At 36.9% G+C, this 17,248-nt stretch overlaps 1 protein-coding gene across 7 annotated transcripts in view; it reads right to left on the bottom strand.

The window, feature by feature from the left end:
* TMEM232 (transmembrane protein 232) overlaps window positions 1-17,248 on the bottom strand; it is a 249,512-nt gene that overhangs the window by 18,376 nt on the left and 213,888 nt on the right. Inside the window, exon 13 of one of the 7 annotated variants that reach the window (XM_054688084.1) lies at window positions 14,916-14,969. The exons of the other annotated variants lie outside the window; for them this stretch is intronic. Within the exon in view, the coding sequence (XP_054544059.1) occupies window positions 14,942-14,969 (28 nt within the window). The 3' untranslated portion in view covers window positions 14,916-14,941. Of the gene's footprint in view, window positions 1-14,915; window positions 14,970-17,248 lie in introns of those variants that run through there. 7 annotated transcript variants of the gene reach the window in all.

Genomic DNA, 17,248 nt, shown 5'->3' with positions numbered 1-17,248 from the left:
TCCCCGGCCACTGGGTGAGGGTCCCACATGGCGTGCAGACCTCTCCTGCTGCCCCCTCAGCAGTGTATTTCGTCAGTCTACCTGCTCTGCTCTCCGCTCTGGCTCTGGTGAACTCTCTCACCCTCCCTTGCTTCTGACTGTACCCAGTGCTTATTTAAATAAATAAATAAATATTTTAAAAAAAAGAGAGAGAGAAATGACCAGACACAATCTTTATAGTTGTAATAGAATAAAAATTGTCCATCTTGCCACAGGACATTACATATACTCAAAATAAATATAATAAAATACTATTTGAATGTATTATAGAGCAATCACTTCAGATCATAAATAGTAATAAAACATTAGATGGAACAAATGTACTTGTATCATAGACAATAATATAATTTTGACATGTTGATCGGTTAAACTCTTCCAGACTTAGTTTCACCTCAAAGTCTATTTATTTAAAATCACCTCAAAGTCTATTTATTTACCTTTATTTGAAGAATCCATCAAGATTGCTTAAATTTCCTTGAGATTGATTTTTAGCATCTGAACTACAGGATGCAGATTGTTCTGTGTTCACACAGAAAAATCTTAAATTGATTTAAAATGAACCAGGTCACCATAGATCAATTGAGACCACAACAACCCATGAGGAGATGCAAATTAGGATTTTCCTACTGAGACCAAAAATAAATTCCATCGAATCTTCTTTGAGAAGATTCTGAAAATATATCTTAAAAGGTATAGCATTCCCCCTCCCCCCAAAAAAATCCCAAGATTTCTGTAGCAATATAAATAAGAAGAAATTGAAGAATTGTTGGGGTAAAAAATGTTTTCAATGAAAGATTTTTTTGCCTAGTGTATTTGTTTTTTTGTTTTTTGTGTTAGTTTAGGAGGACAAAATGAACATTGTGAATGTCTCTTATAATAGTAATAAAGGGCAATGCTCAAAACCATAAAAAGGATAATTTATACTTGGATGCATACAATTTTTTTTTTTTCAGTGTGGGGACTGCTTAACAGAGAGCTTTTGAGTGAAGTATCTGGATAATCAAAAACTGACAGCTAAGTGGAGCTGCTTTATTTGAGGGTCATATTGCTATTATATGGTGATTGTTTCACTGGTATCAGATCATTGTTGTTCTTTGTCAGCAATTTCATCTTTAAAAAAGTGTGTCAAATAAATTTATAACTTTTATTAATCCATTTCTTTGTAACACAATGAGCTGCTCCCAGAAATTTGTTACCAAAACAACTTATTCCCCTTTCTGAGAGCTGCAGGTATAAAATAATATCTACTGTACATCTTTATTTTTTTATTTTTTTATTTTTTTTAAAGATTTATTTATTTATTTAAGCACTGGGTACAGTCAGAAGCACAGTAGGGTGAGAGAATTCACCAGAGCCAGAGCGGGGAGCAGAACAGGCAGAGTGACGAAGTACACTGCTGAGGGGAGCAGCGGGCGGCAGGAGAGGTCTGCGTACCATGTGGGACCCTTGTCCAGTGGCAGGGGATTGAACCGACGCTGCAGAGGCTGCGGGCAGCTTCGCAACCCAGTGTTCAACCACTGCGCCACCGGGGAGGCCCTACTGTGCATCTTTAGAACAATTTGATAAAATGTTCATTCAGAGCATATTCATTACTGGACATGTTTCAGTATGGGTGGAACTAGAGATTACCTCGAGTAATTAACCTTAACCCTGACTGGGTATAACAACTTCTGGGCTTCAATATCCTCATCTCAACCTTTCATTCAAGCCTCTATTATCTTATGTGAATTCTCTAAATCTTGGTTTCTTAAGCTGAATTATTCATTTTAGCCTACTCAGTTCTTTTACTTTTTACTTTGTAGCAACCAAGGCTTAGTTTTAATTCCAAAAACCAAGAAATAAAGTCTAATGTTGTAAAACAAAAGCACCTTAGGCAGTGCAATATAGACTTTAGAATAAGGAATATTACCAGGACCAAAAAGGATATTATAACATGATGAAAAAATCAATTCATGAAATATAAAGACCAATCCTAAATGTGTGTGGACCTAAAAACTGTCCCTGAGAATACATGGAGCAAAAAGTAATAGTGCTGGGAAAAAAAAAAAAAAAAAAAAACAGGTGAATCCACAATTATACTTGGATATTCCCACACTATCTCTCAGCAATAAATAGAGCAAGTAGACAGAAAATCAATAAGGATATTGAAACATGAAACTACACCATCAACTAACTTTATGTAATTTACTTTATATAGCATTCTGACCAAAAACAACAGAAAAAATATTATTAAGTGCACATGGAACATTCACCCAAATAGATGGTATTCTCAGCCAAAATTAATACAATAACAAATTTAAAACAGGAAAATCAGGGCCTCCCCTGGTGGCGCAGGCTGTTGAGTTCTGCACTGTGAAGCTGTCCACAGCCTCTGCAGTGCCGGTTCGATATCCGGCAGGCTGTCGAGGGTCCCACATGGCGCAGCAGTCCTCTCCTGTCACGCCCACTGCTCCCCTCAGCAGTGTATTTCGTCAGTCTGCCTGTTCTGTTCCCCACTCTGTTTCTGGTGAATCCTCTCACCCTTCCACGCATCTGGCCTGTACCCTGGTTCTTGTGTAAAATAAATAAATAAATCTTTAAAAAAAATAGGAAAAATCAGAAAATTTTGAGGATTCTAAAACAAATCTCAGAAATTAATACAAACATTTAAACAACCCGTGAGTCAAAGAGGAGACACATGGGAAATTATTTGTTTCTTGTTTATATTTTAATTTATTTTTTATTGAGGTTAACACTGTATATGATTTAGGACTATAGGTTCATATCTCTTCAGATGTATGTTACCACACCACATCTACAATCAAAGTATACATAATCCCCACAATAGTCATTTGAGCACCCATCCCCCTTTCTTCCTGAACTCCACCTCCCCTCTCTGGTTTGATTTTGTCTGTTGCTTTGCTTTGAATTTAATAAGAGTAAATACATGCAGTTGATATATTTCTCCTTATAACTTATTTCACTTAACATAATCCCATCTAGTTTGATCCATGTTGCTGCAAATAGAAAGACTTCATTTTTTTAAGCTTAGTAGTATTCCATTGTATATAAATACCACAGCTTCTTAGTTCACTCATTTATCATTGCTCACTGAGTCTGTTTCTTTGACTTGGCTATTATGCATAGCGTTGCAATAAATGTAACAGTGTATATACTCCTTTGAATCAGCGGCGTTGCATTCTTTGAGTGAATACTCAGGAATGGAATTTATGCATCATTATAGTTGAGTTATTTGTAGGAGTATGATAAACCTCACACTGTTTTTCACAGGGCCTGATCTAGACTATATTCCCACCCACAGTACAAAATTGTTCCATTTTATCCATATCCTGAACATTCTTTGTGTCTGGTCTTTTTGATATGGGCCATTCTCATAGATGTGAAGTGGTACACATTATGGGTTTGTTTTGCATTTTCTAAATTTAAATGATTATGAGCATTTTTGTTATATGCCCATTCAGGTGTATGTCTTCTTTGGAGAAGTATCTATTTAAATATTTTGCCTATTATTAGACTTTTTTTTCTTTTGCTGAGTTATATGATTTCTTTGTAGATATTGGATATTATTATATGTTCTTTTGATGTGTGATATGCACTATTTATCTGCCGGTAATGTAAATTTTATTATAAATGAATGATAGTTTCTTTCACCACACTCTACGGTAGTGGACTCTTGGTGCTTTGGTTGTGGATATGGTGTAATAACAACACCAAAAGGGGGAGATCTTATACCAATAAAACATAAACAACATTGTAAACCAATGTTACCTCAAAATAAAAAATTAACTCAAAATATCTGACAAAATATGTGAAGGTTCTATGTGAAAAACATTTTAAAAACATTGATCAGGGCATTCCTGGCGGCACAGGTGGTTGAGCCCCACACTGCAAAGCTGTCCTTAGCCTCTGCAGTGTGGGTTCAATCCCAGCCGGTAGGCTAGAATCCCACATGGCGCAGCAGACCTCTCCTGTCTCACCTGCTGCTCTGTCAGTCTGCTTGTTCTGTTCCCTGCTCTGTCGCTGGTGAAGCCTCTCACCCTCCTGCGCATCTAGCCTGTACCCCGGTTCTTGTATAAAAACAAATAAATCTTAAAAAAAAACACTGATCAAAAGATTTTCTAAATAAAAGGAAAGATATACAGTTTTCATGAGTTGGAGGAGTCACTACTGCAAAGATGTCAATACTCGTCAAATTGATTCAAGAACAAATTGCAATCACATTATCTATAAGAATTTTATATAGCCACAGACAAAATTATTATAATATTTACAAGGAAGGGCCTCCCCGGTGGCGCAGCGGTTGAGCGCTGGGTTCCGAAGCTGCCCGCAGCCTCTGCAGCGCCAGTTCGATCCCTGGCTGCTCCCCGGCCACCGGAGGAGTGTCCCACATGGCGCGCAGACCTCTCCTGCCGCCCGCTTCTCCCCTCAGCAGTGTACTTCGGTCCTTCTGCTGCTCTGCTCCCCACTCTGGCTCTGGTGAATTCTCTCACCCTCCCGCGCTTCTGACTGTACCCGGTGCTTGTATAAATAAATAAATAAATAAATAAATATTAAAGGAAAAAAAAAGAGATGGCGAGCATTTTTCCACTTATCTGTTGACCTTCTTGTATTCTCTTTAGTAAATTATCTTTTAAAAAAAATAATAAAAATATTTAATATTTACAAGGAAAATCAAACAAACCGGAATTTAAAATGTAATTGTGAAAAATTAGCATACTACCTGGTGTCGACACTTACTATAAAACTACCGTAAATGAGTTGATAAGATATTAATATCAGGACAGATCAAGGGAAGAGAAAAAGGATTCCAAAAATATGCTCCCAGATTTACAGACAATTGTATATTGACAAAAGTACAAATGCATATGAATGGATAAAGAATAGTCTTTTACATTTTATTGGAATTACACACACACACACACACACACACACTTTGACACAAACTTTGTATAGTATAGAAAATTAACTCAAATGGATCACAGACAAAAAACTTTAAATTATAAAACTTCTATAGGAAATAAAGATAAAATGATTTGTGGGTTATACAAAAGTTCTTATTATACTAAAAGCATGCATCATTAAATATAAAAATATATAAATTGGAATTCATCAAAATCAGTAACTTTTTCCTTCTGAGACATACTGCTAAGACGATGTAAAGAAATACCATGAGTAGTGTGAAACTATTTGCAATGAAGATATCTCACAAAAGACATATCCACTACAATTTTTTAAATTCTCAAATTTCATTAATTTATACAAAACAATAAAAGCAGACAAAAAATTTCACAAGAAAAGCTACATGGATGTCAATTAAGCACAGAAAAATTTGCTCTCCAACATTAATCATTTTGGCAAAGTATATTTAAAATCCCAAGAGAATATCATTGAATAACTATACAAATGGTCACAATTATAAAGCAGAAAGAAAAAAAACTGACAATACCAAACTCTGACAACTAGAATTTTCATACTGTATTAATAGGAAGGTCAAATAGTATGCCTTTCAGGAAAACAGTTACAATGTTTTTTTTTTCCTTTTTAGATAAGAATAAACATACTTCTAACATATAATCCATGAATCTCACCCCTAGGCATTTATCTAGTTAAAATAAAAATAAATGTTTTTCCAAAACTAAATGTTTATAGTGATCATATTAATAGTCACAAAAAAAAAGAAATACCATAGAAACAATGTATTACTGAAGTCATGAAAGGATAAAAATTTGGTATATCCATAAAATAAAATTTTCTCTGGAATATAAAGGAATACATATATGTACACACACACACACACACACACACACACACTAAATTAACCACAAAAGCACTATGTTAACATAAATGACCGAACAAAGAACTTAGTTGTTGTAAATGAAAATGTAATAACCAGATACAATATTCTGATGGATCTAATAAATTATCAGAAGAAATTAATTGTACTGAATGGGAGAAAATATTGAGCACCATACAACAGATAAAGGACTGATGTCAAAGATGTACCAAGAATTTACACAACTCAACAAAACAAAGTATTCCAATTTTTTATAAAAAATACTGCAAAAAATGGGCCTCCCTGGTGGCACAGGTGTTAAAGACAGCACCATCAAGCAATTGGCAGCCACTGCAGCATGAGTTCGACACCCAGCCCTCCAGGGAGCAACACACATGGCACAGCAGACCTTTCCTGTCTTGGCCCCTGGTCCCCTTAGCAGTGTAGTTCAGTAGATCTGCCTGTTCTGCTCCCCACTCTCTCTGGTGAATCCTCTCACACCCCAAACCTCTGGTCTGTACCCCAGTCCTTGTATGCATAAATAAAATAAATCTTTAAAAAAGTACTGCAGGGGGCCTCCCCGGTGGCCCAGCGGTTGAGCGCTGGGTTGCCAAGCTGCCCTCAGCCTCTGCGGTGCCGGTTCGATCCCCGGCTACAACCCAGCCACCGGAAGAGGGTCCCGCATGGAGCACAGACCTCTCCTGCAGCCCGCCCACTGCTCCCCTCAGCAGTGTACTTCGGTCCTTCTGCCTGCTCTGCTCCCCGCTCTGGCTCTGGTGAATTCTCTCACCCTCCTGCACTTCTGACTGTACCCAGTGCTTGTATAAATCAATAAATAAATCTTTAAAAAAAAAAAATACTGCAGGGCCTCCCTGGTGGCGCAGCAGTTGAGCGCTGGGTTGAGAGGCTGCCCGCAGCCTCAGCAGCACCGGTTCAATCCCCAGCCGCCAGGCGAGGGGCCCACATGGCATGCAGACCTCTCCTGCCGCCCGCTGCTCCCCTCAGCAGTGTACTTCTCTTCAGTCTGCCTGTTCTGTTCTCCACTCTGGCTCTGGTGAATTCTCTCACCCTCCCGCACTTCTGACTGTACCCAGTGCTTGTATAAATAAATAAATAAATAAATCTTAAAAAAAAAAAAACAAAACTGCAAATGCTACAGTTAGATGAGAGTAAATATATACATCAAACATAATGCATTACAAAGTTTGCATATATGCTGATTAGACAAGGAGACAAAGTAGCCATTCATTTGCAAGCTTATATGTTCAGATGTATGTACCTTTGGCATTATAATCTCCTTGATGATGGACCTCATGTTTTTGTGCCAATGTTTATCACATATCTTCATTATTGGGTCCCTGAACCTAATTTCCAACAAATGTGTGGGTGCTCAGAGTTTTCCCACACCAACAAGCAATATTCACACTCCAACAGGGTGTTCAATAATTCAGTTCAATTCTGATATTTCTACCTGAAAATGCATCAGATTCCACAGGTTAAGGGTCCAGTCTCCCAAGACTGCACTCCACTTTAAACACAGACACAAGTCCCAGGCAAGCCTATCCATCTGACCAACATTATAAATCAGGGGTCCAAGGACCCCTTTTTCTCATATTTCAGGACCTCTCATAACTCCTGGATTATTAGCTGTTCTTCTGAGCAACTGGCTATAAATCAGAGGTTCTCAGGTTCCACCAATTCTGATGTTAATAATTTTGCTTGAACAACACACAGAACTCAGGAAACCCACTTACTTGCTAGAACTGTACTAAAGGATACAATCAACAGACAGACGGAAGAGGTAAATAGGCGACAGGACAGGTACGGGGAAAAGAGAAAGAGCTTGCAGGTGTTTTCCAGGACCTCCACTTTCCCAAGTCATGCATTCACCAGTCCAGAAGCTCTCTGAATCCCCTTCCTTTTTGGCTTGCATGGAGATTTCATTTACATAGGCAAGATTGATGGAATCAGTTACAACTAACAACTCAAGCTGCAAGTCCTGAAATCAGGAAACAGTATTGAAAGTATTGAAAGCTCCACCCTCTATTCATGTTGTTTTCCCAGGCAACCAGATCCCCTCACCCTGCCGCTGCAGATATGTCCCAAAAGTTACCTTCATCATTATACCAAAAAATCACCTTTATTACTCAAGAACACAGGACATGCCAAGGTTTTGTGGGGAGCTGTGAGACAGCAACAGTTGTTGATCACCAAATATGTATGATAAATATATTTGTGGTACCATGACAAAATATATATTTTGTATAAATCACAAAACCCAAAGTTTTTGAAAATATATTGAAAAATAATTGACATATAACATTGTATTAGTTTCAGAAGTATAATATAATGATTTGATATTTGCAAAAGGGTTGCCAGAATAAATATAATTAATGTCTATCACCATACAACTATTTTTCTTGTGATGAAACTTTTCAAATCTGCACTTAGTAACTTTCAAGTATGCAATACAGTATTATTAGCTATAGTCAAAATATATGTATATTATATCCCCATGACCTTATAACTAGAAGTTTGTTCCTTTTGACCTCCTTTGTATTCATTTCACTCTCCCCCTAGTCTCCCACCTTTGGCAACCACCAATCTGTTTCCTAAGAACTTGATATCATTTGTTTGCTTGTTAGAATCCACTTACATGTTGGATCAGTGTCTTTCTCTGACTTAATTCACTTAGCACATACCTTGAAGGTCAATCATATCATTACAAATTGCAAGGTTTCATTCTTTTTTTATAGAAATCGCTCTCTCTCTCTCTACACACACACATGTAAATATATGTTTATATACATATTTATATTTATTTATATATTCAATTCATTTGTCATTTCATTCATTATGGTCATTTAAGCTATTTACGTATCTTTGTTATTGTAAATAATGTTACAATGAACATGTGGGGCAAATATCTTTTCAAATTAGTGCTTTTGTTTTCTTCAGATAAATACCCAAAAGTACAATCGATAGATCATATGATATTTCTATTTTTAAATTTTTGAGGAACCACCACACTGCTTTCCATTATAGCTACACAAATTTACATTTCCACTAATAGTGTAAAGGATTTCTTCTCTATTCTCTACATCCTTGCCAGCAGATGTTATTTCTTGCCTTTTTTTATAACAGCCATTTACATATGTGAGAAAATATCTCATTGTGGTCTGGGTTTGCATTTCCTTGATGATTAGTGATGCTGAGCATCTTTCTTATTTATGTCTTCTTTGTAACCATGTCTGTTCTGAACTTCTGTCCATTTATAAATTGGATTGTTTTATTTGTATGAGTTCTTTAAATATGTTGGATATTAATGCTGTATCAGATATATTATTTGCAAGTAATTTTTTCTCATTTAAAAGTTGCCACTTCATTTTGCAGTATGGCATGGCCCACTTGTTTAGTTTTGCTTTTGAAGTCAGATTCAAAAATATCTTCCTCAAGACCAAACTGAAGGAACTTACAGCTTATGATTTCTTCTGGAATGTTTATGGTTTCAGATCTTACATTCAATTTTTTAATCCATTTTGAGTTAATTTGGGGGTTATGTAAGATCGTGAAAAGTTTTATTGTTTTGGATGTGTCTGTTCTCATGACATCTCATAAATAAAGTTTTCAATCAATTATATCTTTTAAGAACCTCTGCAAATTTTATTATGTGCTTGTATTTTTTTCCTCTATTTTTATTTCATCTAAATTCTCCATCCTTTAATTGATTCTTTACTTAGTTCTCTTGTGGTGATCATTTTTAAGAATTTTCCTTGAAGGTTAATTTGAAATTGATATTTTTATGCTTTTCCCTCTTCTCCTTCAACCTTCAATTGTTTCTTTTCTATTTCTGTCTTTACTCAACCTACCCTCTGTCTTAGTGTCACAGCTATTGTTGCCATATTCTGGTGTCCAAATTCAAAGCAAGTTCATATGTTCACTTTGTAGTCCTTCTTCCTTTCTGGAAAAATTGAAGATCAGTGAGCCAGGAGGATACTTAGTTCAGTCCTCAACTTAAATGCACATCTCAGTTAGAGGTTTAGAGATTATAGCTATACCCTACAAATTTCCCAGGAATGCAGCTTGAGAGCATTAACAGCAACTAGTTCTCTTCAGACCATTTCAGAAGGAATAGGGAGCTCACTAAAACTATAGCAGTGAGCCTCGCTATGGTCCACCTTCCATGGGCTGTTTTACTCATTTATATTTATACCAACTGAACTATATAAGTCTTTTTTTTGATTTTTTTTGAAGATTTGTTTATTTATTTATACAAGAACCAGGGTACAGGCCAGATATGCGGGAGGGTGAGAGGATTCGCCAGAGACAGAGTGGGGAACAGAACAGGCAGACTGACAAAATACACTGCTGAAGGGAGCAGCGAGTGTGACAGGAGAGGTCTGCCGCCCCATGTGGGACCCTCGCCAGTTGCCTGGGATCAAATCGATACTGCAGAGGCTGCGGACAGCTTCATAGCACAGCACTCAACCGCCTGCGCCACCAGGGGAGGCCCTGAACTATATAAGTCTTTACAAGATTTTGACCACCATATTGAATCCTACTTAGTACTTCCTATATCTTTTATGGGTTTGTTATATGGATATGCTTATTGTACTTTTTGGCATGACTATGATTTTTTTAAGTTTTAAAAACTGTTTTTTTATCCCCCTATGTATTTGGAGCAGTTAGGAAACACATAGAGCTCTGAGGTTTAAAATGTGAACTTACTGTGCCACTTGGTTAAAATCTTGTATATAAAGACCCCAAATAAATAAATAGTAGTGGGCCACACCGTGGCGCAATGGGTTGAGAGCTGCACTGTGAAGTTGTCCGCAGCTCTAGCATAGGTTCAATTCCCGTCCAGCCGGTGATATTCCCACATGGCCAGGCAGACGTCTCCTGTCTTGCCTGCTGCTCCCCTCAGCAGTGTATTTCAGTCAGTCTGCCATTCTGCTCCCAGCTCTGTTTCTGGTGAATCCTCTCACCCTCCCGCATCTCTGGCCTGTACCCAGCTTTTGTATAAAATAAATAAATCTTTTTTAAAAAATATATTATCTCCATGAGGGTAATATGTAATTACTTGGGATGATCATCAAACATGTTTGAGGAGACAACACCATTTGATGACATTTGCAGAAATTAATCTAGACACATTTCTTTCCAACCTTGATATTTTTAACATACTTCCATGTAGCAAATACAGATAATAGAGATCACATTTTATGCTATGCCTTGAAAATATCAACTTTCTGCTATTATCAACTGTATCTGCAGCAATTCTATCCCCTGATGCTACACAAGGTAGAATTATCTTTAGCTTACCTGGACTACCCTATTTGCTCTGAAGCTTTTATTCTTTGATCCATTAACAAGTTTATGTCTCTTAATGTCAAAGGTATGGAAAACTTCAAAGACACAAAGCACTAAGCTTGACCTTAAAAATACAAAATCAAAGAATTTTTTTTTTAATCTGAGGACTAAAGTCTTGCCTTTTACCTTATATTGGTGAATTAAAAATACTTCCAGTGCATACCACCATTGAAATTAAAAATAAGCAGCAGCGAAGGAAGACTTCTGAATCCTTTTCAAAGACCTTGTCATGGTGAGACACCAAGAGCCCTGAAATCTTAATGATTTCTAAATACCTTTTCTTACTAAAAAGAACCAGGGCTCTTTGAAGATATGTCTGATTTCAGAATTGATGTAGGAATTATATAAGGTGAGAGAGCATCTGTTCCAGAAAGTATAGACATGCTTTAGAAAAGATTGGGGCATATAAAAATGACACAAGAGCCTGACTGAACAAGCTCACATGGCAATTACAGAACCAAGTAAGTAATCAGAATACAATTACAGCTCTGAATGAAATAATCAATGCAAGCACCAGTGTCATAAATAAGTAAATGAGTAACTAAATAGATAATTGCACAAATAAGTAAAGAAAGACAAAGTCTTTTAAAGAACAGACTCAAATGTAGTAGAAATGATAGAAATAGTAAATCACAATTTTCAGCCATAATAGTAATGCAAGATCATGGATACTGAAGCTGATGAGTAAAGTTTTTTTTTTTTTTTTTTTGAAAAACCATTAAACCTTTTAATTTTTTTAATGGGAAGAAAAGTGGGTGTTTTTCCTTTTATTCAAAGATCTTTTAAATACTTTGAAATGTAATGTTGAACATAGAGTACATTTTTTATTATAATAAAATGGACATAAAACCATAATGTCAGTTAAAATAATTTTCTTTGTATAGGTCCTTTACCTATTTTGTTAGATTTATTCTCAAGTATTTGATTTTTTTTGTTTCAATAATAAGGGATTTTTTTTTATTTCTTCTTCTTCAGATTTATTGTTTGTGTATAGGAAGGCTACTGATTTTTGCGTGTTGATTTTGTTCTTGCCACTTTACTAAACTGATTGATTAGTTGAATTAGTTTTTCTGTGGGGTTTTTGGGGTTCTCTATGTACATTATCATATCATCTGCAGATAGTAAGTTTAACTTCTTCTTTCCTATTTGGATTCCTTGTATGTCTTTCTCTTGTCTTATTGCTCTGTCTAGTACTTCCAGTGTTATATTGAAAAGCAGTGGTGAGAGTGGACATCCAGATCTTAATGGAAATGTTTTCAGCTTTTCTTTTTTTTTTTTTTAAGATTTATTTATTTATTTATTCAAGCACTGGGTACAGTCAGAAGCGCGGGAAGATGAGAGAATTCACCAGAGCCAGAGTGGGAAGCAGAACAGGAAGAAGGACTGAGGTACACTGCTGAGGGGAGCAGCGGGCCAGACAGAAGAGGTCTGTCAAGCCATGTGGGACCCTCGCCCGGCGGCTGGGGATCGAACCGGTGCTGCAGAGGCTGCGGGCATCTTCGCAGCCCAGTGCTCAACCGCTGCGCCACTGGGGAGGCCCAATGCTTTCAGCTTTTCGCCATTGAGAATGATAACTGGCTGTTGGCTTGTCATATATTGCCTTTATGATGTTGAGGTATGTTTCTTGTATCCCAAGAATTTCAAGGGCTTTTATCATGAATGGGTGTTGTACTTTGTTGAAAGCTTTCTCAGCATCTATTGATATTATCATATGGTTTTTATATTTCTTTTTGTTGATGTGTTGGGTGACATTGATTGATTTTCAGATGTTGAACCATCCTTGTGTCCCTGGAATACATCCTACTTGGTCGTGGTGAATTATCTTATGGATACATTGTTGGTGAGTAAAGATTAATGGGACAAAAGATGTCACAGTAACAGAGAAGAGCATTCTTTAAGCCAATAACTATCAACTTGATGGTAACAAGTGAAAGAGTCCCAGGTTCGATCCCTTAACTTCCTAAAAGACTGCTGGAAATGAGGAGTAGAACAGGGCCAGCATGTTGAACTTAAAGTACTGAAGACATATATTCCTCACTTTCTTGCTTTTCTGCCTTTGGTTCAGAAAACAGAACCAACACCCTGTGTTATGCTCCAACACTACATCTTGTACGACAAGAAACATCTGATCACATATTGGCCATTTAACATCTCTCCCTCTCCCCTCCTTACACTTTTTTCTGTTTTTAATTTCTCTCTGTGTTTCTGCTCAGGTCCTGTCTTGTGTTCTTAAGCGCCGGTGAAGATTCAAAATTAAGGTTGGGCCTCTCTGGTGGCACAAGGGGTTAAAACGTAACCTATGAAGCTATCCGCAGCCACTGCAGCACGAATTCAAAACCCGACCAGGGAGCTGCCCACATGACATGGCAGACCTCTTCTGTCACACCCGCTGGTTCCCTCAGCAGTGTATTTCAGTCAATCTGCCTGTTCTGTTCCCCAGTGTGTCTCTGGTGAATCCTCTCACCCCCCTCCCACCTCTGGCCTGTACTCTGGTTCTTGTATACATAAATAAATGCATCTTCAAAAAAAAAAAAAACCAAACAAACACTTAGGGAACCCCCATCTCCCCTGCATTTGCCCTATAACAAAGATATTTAGATAGCATTGAAATACTTTCAATTAATTAATTACCAATAAAATATAGAGTAACATTATGATGGAAAAATCTATTAGACACTCCTTTAACCTAGAGATGAAAATTAAAATCACCAATAATCAAATAAACCAAGCTCATATATGACATAATGGCTGAAAGGTGAATCACTTTTGTGCTATTCTTGCTGAAAGTTGATATCATCAAATGCTGGATCAAATCATGGGGGAAATTAAACACAGGCTGAGTTTCATTAAACAATACAATTTCCTATAATTGGTAAAAATGCAAAGATATGGAAACATAAAAAGGTGAGAAATATTTCCATGCCAAATGAGAAAAAAGAGACATGACAATCATATGCAGTATGTGTTCCTGTACCTGATTGAATTTAATTTTCAAATAGAAAAATTTGAATATAGATTGTGAATTATAACATTGTATCAGTTTTAGTGTCCTGATTTTGATTTTTTTCTGTTTATGTAAGAGAATATTTTGTCCTGAGGAAATACACTGAATGATTTAGGCATAAAGAAACATGACGTATAAAACTTCTTCTCAAATGATGTAGCAAAAATGAGGGGAAGCCTGCAACACCCAAACTTGCACATTCTAAATGGGTTCTGCTATTTATCACATAAAGACAAAGCATACTCTTAGTGCATATGATCTTTAATAGAAAAGAAATTTAATAGATTAACGTGCATAGAAAAAGAAGAAAGGGTAATAGTTTTCCAGTGGCACACCCAAAGTTATCCATCCCCTTGTGGACAAATGTCCAGGAAAATTGGGTTGGCCTGAAGTAGGATTGCTGGGACCGAAATGCTTGCCACAAGTTTAAGGTAACTTCTGGCAAACAACAAAAGAAAAGGGGCAGAAAGGACTAGGAAATCTGTAACAAAAGGAACAAAATCAAAGTACAAATCAAGGTAACGGTAACCGCTCCCTTGTCAGCCGCCCTATTGTTCTCTCATCACGTCTCTTCCAAGTGTCTCTACAGGACTTCACTCCATGTGTATCCTTCAATGTCCCCCAAGGCCCTGCTGCAAGTCCAAATCGAAGAAGCAAGTGGTCCTTCTTTTTTCCATGTCTCTGTTTCACAGACCTCACCCAAGTCTCCTCTCCAAGACTCTGCAAGCCTTCTCTTTGAGGCTCAGCTCCACCCTTCATTCAGTAGGGCAGGGAACATGGAACCTGAACATTTTATGGAGATTACACTGTTACATATACATATAAGGAAGAATGTGACTAGAAAGATGGATAGGGAGAAATGCAGCAGACAAATGGATGGTAAATGGTAACAGAAATGTAGCCAAATGCTCATAATTTGTGATATTGGGAAAAAAACATATATGGGCTTCTTGTAATACCTTAAAGATTGTCTTATATTTGAAAGCATTGCAAGAAGCAAAAGTTATGCCACCCCAAAAATATGTCTTTTTGCAAGAGTTTTGGGTGTTTGTTTGTTTTGAGACGGTCTCTAAAGACTGGATGGAAGTTGCTTTTGAAATTTACATATAAATTTCCCTCTGTAATGCCATCTCCTAGAAAGATTTCTTTTTCTCATCTCTTTTAAAATTGCTGGGAGAACTTAATTCTGTGTTTTGTCTAAATCTGTGAACCAGGGAGTTCCAGAAAAACTGGATTGAACTTCCCTTTTCTTTCAACCTCGTTTATCTCAGCTAAAGCCACTTGGGCAAGTCACTTAGTCATCATCCCCAGCCTCTCCTCTGTTTAAAGTAGATAACTTTCTTTTTTTTTTTTTTTTTTTTTTTAATATAAATTTATTTTTATATTCCCCCATACATTGCAAACGCCCCATCTGACCCCAATCCTTCCCCTCCCGCCCCCCACCCCAAAAAGTGTCTCTGGTTCATAGTTTTTTGTTGATTTTGATTTTCACTTTCTATATCATTTTCCTGGTCCCTTATTTAAGTTTTCTAGATTCCTGCTATGAAAAAAAAAAAAAATAAAATAAAATAAAAGTAGATATACTTTCTATTAAACTTCATATCATTCCATTAGTAATCTTTCTGATAGTTGACTACTTTCCAGCCTAGAGGGACATGGGATGAATCCGTTTGTGCACCAAGAGTATCTAAACAAAATGCTACCTCAGATACATTAGGATGATGAATATCTACTCCAAATGCATTGCAAATAGATTATTTTTGCTCAAATAACTTTAAATTATATATATTAATTATCTAAATATACTTTCTCACTTCATACATACACACACTACTCCATAAATCATGATTGAATGTTTATCAAAGTTTTGATGCCCCAACCATACTGGTTTTTGCCTGTGCAGTCCTGTCTTTTCCCTTGATCTCATACAAAACCCTTTTTTTTTCCTTGTTTGTGGGACCCCCGCCCAGCGGTCGGGGAATGAACCTGCGCTGTAGAGGCTGCGGGCAGCCTCGCAGCCCAGCGCTCAACCGCTGCGCCACTAGGGGAGGCCCATATGAAACCATTCTTATTTTAGTAAAATGACAAAATTCACCCTCTTGATGAGTTCAAATACTTGGAACTTATTTCTAATACCACTTTCCCTCATCTTTCCTCCAGTACCACTTCATTAGTGTACTCTATTAGTTCTTACAAAACACCCTTCTCTACCTCCACTATTACTTCCCTAGTCCATTACCGCATTTGCATCACCTGTCCAACAGTGCTACCCTCCCCTCTGATCTCCCTGTGTCTCCTCCAGCTTCTGTTCTCCAGTCACACTAAAATCTGGTCTTTCTTTTGCCCTTTATACAGGATTTGATGATTAACACTCAACTCAGGGTATCTGTGCTTGCTGTCTAAATACTCATCCTTCACAGGAGCTCACCTGACTGTGTCTTTTCAACATCCAAATCTTAATTCAAATATCACTTCCTCTGAGAAGCATTTCCTGGCCACATAATATAAGACAGTTATATTTTGTTCAAATTTTCATCTCATGCCATCATAGTACTTATCATACACTGCACTTTCCATAGTAGAGTTATGTTGTTTCCTAATTCAAAGTGACATAAAAGGACTTCATTGTTCACTCTTTATTATATAGTGTCTGACAAACTATAAATGATCAATAAATATTTATCAGAAGAGTGAAAAATGAATAAAAGTTACACAGATATGTAACTTTGTAATGTTATTTCTACTTGGTAATATTAATTCACCATCCATTGCTTAGCTCTGTGAAAGGGTAGTCTAGAGACCTATATTGATGTTGCTGAAAAGTATAGGAGCTAGGAACAGTAGAGCAAGGAAATATTCTATAAATCTGGACAAAGCATTATGGGGCCAGGCTAAGTTTTGGATCTGGAGTTATATTGCCAGTTTGTTCAAAATGCCATTAACTGGTAAGAATTTTCAACTGGAAGAACAAAAGTATAAATGTATATGGTAGTCCAATCCTGGGAGCACATAAACCTTTAAGTTAAAATTATTTACGTGTGCCAAAAAGCATCAGTCAGAAG

Source organism: Talpa occidentalis, unplaced genomic scaffold (genome assembly GCF_014898055.3).
Source record: "Talpa occidentalis isolate TD23 unplaced genomic scaffold, MPIMG_talOcc4v2.1 talOcc4.6, whole genome shotgun sequence".
In the NCBI taxonomy this organism is placed as follows: Eukaryota; Metazoa; Chordata; class Mammalia; order Eulipotyphla; family Talpidae; genus Talpa; species Talpa occidentalis.
Note: the sequence above shows the minus strand (reverse complement) of the source record. Positions and strands in the feature narration are given on the sequence as shown.